The 2,478-nt window shown below is 40.3% G+C and overlaps 1 protein-coding gene across 1 annotated transcript in view; it reads right to left on the reverse strand.

The window, feature by feature from the left end:
- LOC118421134 (lactadherin-like) overlaps window positions 1-2,478 on the reverse strand; it is a 29,006-nt gene that overhangs the window by 16,897 nt on the left and 9,631 nt on the right. The window contains exons 3-5 of the mRNA XM_035828294.1: window positions 1,831-1,941; window positions 1,360-1,476; window positions 743-859 (exon numbers count right to left, since the gene is read on the reverse strand). Of these exons, the coding sequence (XP_035684187.1) occupies window positions 743-859; window positions 1,360-1,476; window positions 1,831-1,941 (345 nt within the window). The remainder of the gene's footprint in view (window positions 1-742; window positions 860-1,359; window positions 1,477-1,830; window positions 1,942-2,478) is intronic.

Raw genomic sequence — 2,478 nt, forward strand, 5'->3', positions numbered from 1 at the left:
ATATCTTGACGATCCTTCGACCCTTTCCTGAGTTATTCTGTCGAAAAGTCTGCAACAAAATGGGCCTCTGCAGTTCGAAACAAACCTACAACTCCTATTTCCTGCCCCAAGACCTATCAACCATGAAAATCATGAACCTGGCATTTGCAGAAAATCTGACCTCTAACTTTAAAGCGCCGCTGCCGAACCGCAACTCCCCGCTAGGAGGCTGGATATTGAACCTGACCTTCCTTATTGCCACCCCTACCCATCTACTAAATATCATGGAGATCCACTCAATTCATCGAGAGTTATCTTGTATACAGACAAACGCACTTACATACAAAGCCCGCTACAGCACCGTAGACACAAGCCAGGTAAACCATTTTCGCACTTGACCTTCTTCTTTACAACTTCTAAACACCTCACCTGCCAAATATTGTGAAGATGCCCCAGCTGCGTCTCGAGTTATGCTGTTCACAAACAAGGGCACAAAAATACAAAGCTCACTACAGTACCATAGGAAAACGCCAGGTAAACCGTTTTCGAACTTGGCATTCCTTTCGACAACCGCTACACACCTACCAAACATCACAAAGGTTCATTCAGATTTTCTCGAGTTATATGCTGTTGACCTACATATAGACCCAAATAACCGAAAACATACTCTTCTTGGCGAAGAGAATTATTCTAAAGGTTCTATGATGTCCATTCAATCCTATATGTGTTTTTGTATGGCAAAGACACGTTAACTGCCTCATACCTCCGACTGTACAGTTGATCTCGTCCTCCCCGTTAGTACAATCGTCCAGCCCGTCACAGGCGCGGTATTTCGGCAGGCATCCCCCGTCACACTCCAATTGGAGTCCATTGCAGGGAGCTATTCGCAACAAAATTAATGAAGTGTTTACTTCAGCAACAATATCAAATGTTAATCAGTAAGCTGAATGTTAACCGTATTCAGACCGGGCTTTTTTGGCCATCCCTGGACGGGGGCTGGGGCTTTTGAGTCCTTTCGCTTCTGACTCCTGTAACTCTTTAACCACTTATGATATGGCCACCAATTTTTCAGAAAATGATGTGGACATAATATCTAATTTCAAATCAATTCTAAAGAAACTTGACGTTCTTATGATGCAATATGACGTAATTATGACGTCATAAAATTGACTGTATTGGCCGCAACCATTAAAAATGGGTATTTCCGGAAAATATTCTGCCAAGGAATGCCAAAGTAAAATTTCTAAGGTATCAAGTATGTTTGGTGGTATAGCTTTATACTAGTTTAGTACATTGTCAACTTACAAACTTCATGAGGCATGTACAGGTCAGTTACCTCGAAGACATGGTGAGAATCGAAAGATATAAGAACCTAGCTACCTTTACAGTTTTCTTCGTCTTCCCCAGTAGAGCAGTCCTTGTCCCCGTCACACACAGACGCGATATTGATGCACCAACCGTTGTTACACTGCCACATGCCCCGTTCTGCACAGGTCTCTGAAGTCATACAAATTTGGTTCAGAAATAGCTCTCGATGTTCCTTCACAATCAGACGGGTCCAAAATTATGTCTGAAGGTTAATTGTATCAATATTCACAAAGTAAGAGAAAAGAAATGGAGTACATAATACTTATCTGTAATAAACTATAAGGTGTATGCATTGTTGGGTTTGATTTAAATAAATAAGTAAGACCGACACCAATGTGTAGAGCGTATCAGAGCCAGAATCGATCTAACGAACGTAACCACCAGTTATCAAAATGTTAGTCTTTGATTTACAAAGAAAACCCCTATGATATGCACAAAGAAATACATTGTCATCCATATTCTTGCAATCTGAATAAAACTCACGACATTCCAGTTCGTCTGACGCGTCGTCACAGTTTGGGACCCCGTCGCACACTCCCGATGGTGCCACACATCTGCCGCTAGTTTCACATCGGAACTCGGCATTGGTGCATACTGTAGAACATATTATTATCGCTTTTTACACCGCAATGGGCGAATTTTATGTACAACTTTAGGTACACTTAGCGCTTGGCAACTCCCATACTGATGAGCAGTATCTAAATTTCTTTATTGTTATATTGTCCCCTCACTTTAAATATGTGTCTAGTATTGAAAAAAATTCTTACGCGTTCTCTCTCTCTCTCTCTTTCTCTCTCTTTCTCTCTCTCTCTCTATATATATAGAGAGAGATAGAGAGAGAGAGATACATACATACATAGATACATGCATAGATATATCACACTTGTCCAAAGAAGAGTGAGCTGAGCATGTTGAACATCCTGTCTGTTAGCTTAGTACCTCTATATCGACAAATTGTCTATTGTTATTTTCACTTAGCCTACCGTTTTGTATTCGTAATTTCTTCCTTTTCCTTTTTTTGTCAATTGCAAGCAACGCTATTTTATGACCATATTGTGTTTGTCAAATGCCAGCAATTTTTACATCGTAGACATTCGATTTTTTAAATACTATCTATACCTTTGTGTATAT

The sequence above is a fragment of the Branchiostoma floridae genome, chromosome 8 (genome assembly GCF_000003815.2).
Source record: "Branchiostoma floridae strain S238N-H82 chromosome 8, Bfl_VNyyK, whole genome shotgun sequence".
NCBI lineage: Eukaryota > Metazoa > Chordata > Leptocardii > Amphioxiformes > Branchiostomatidae > Branchiostoma > Branchiostoma floridae.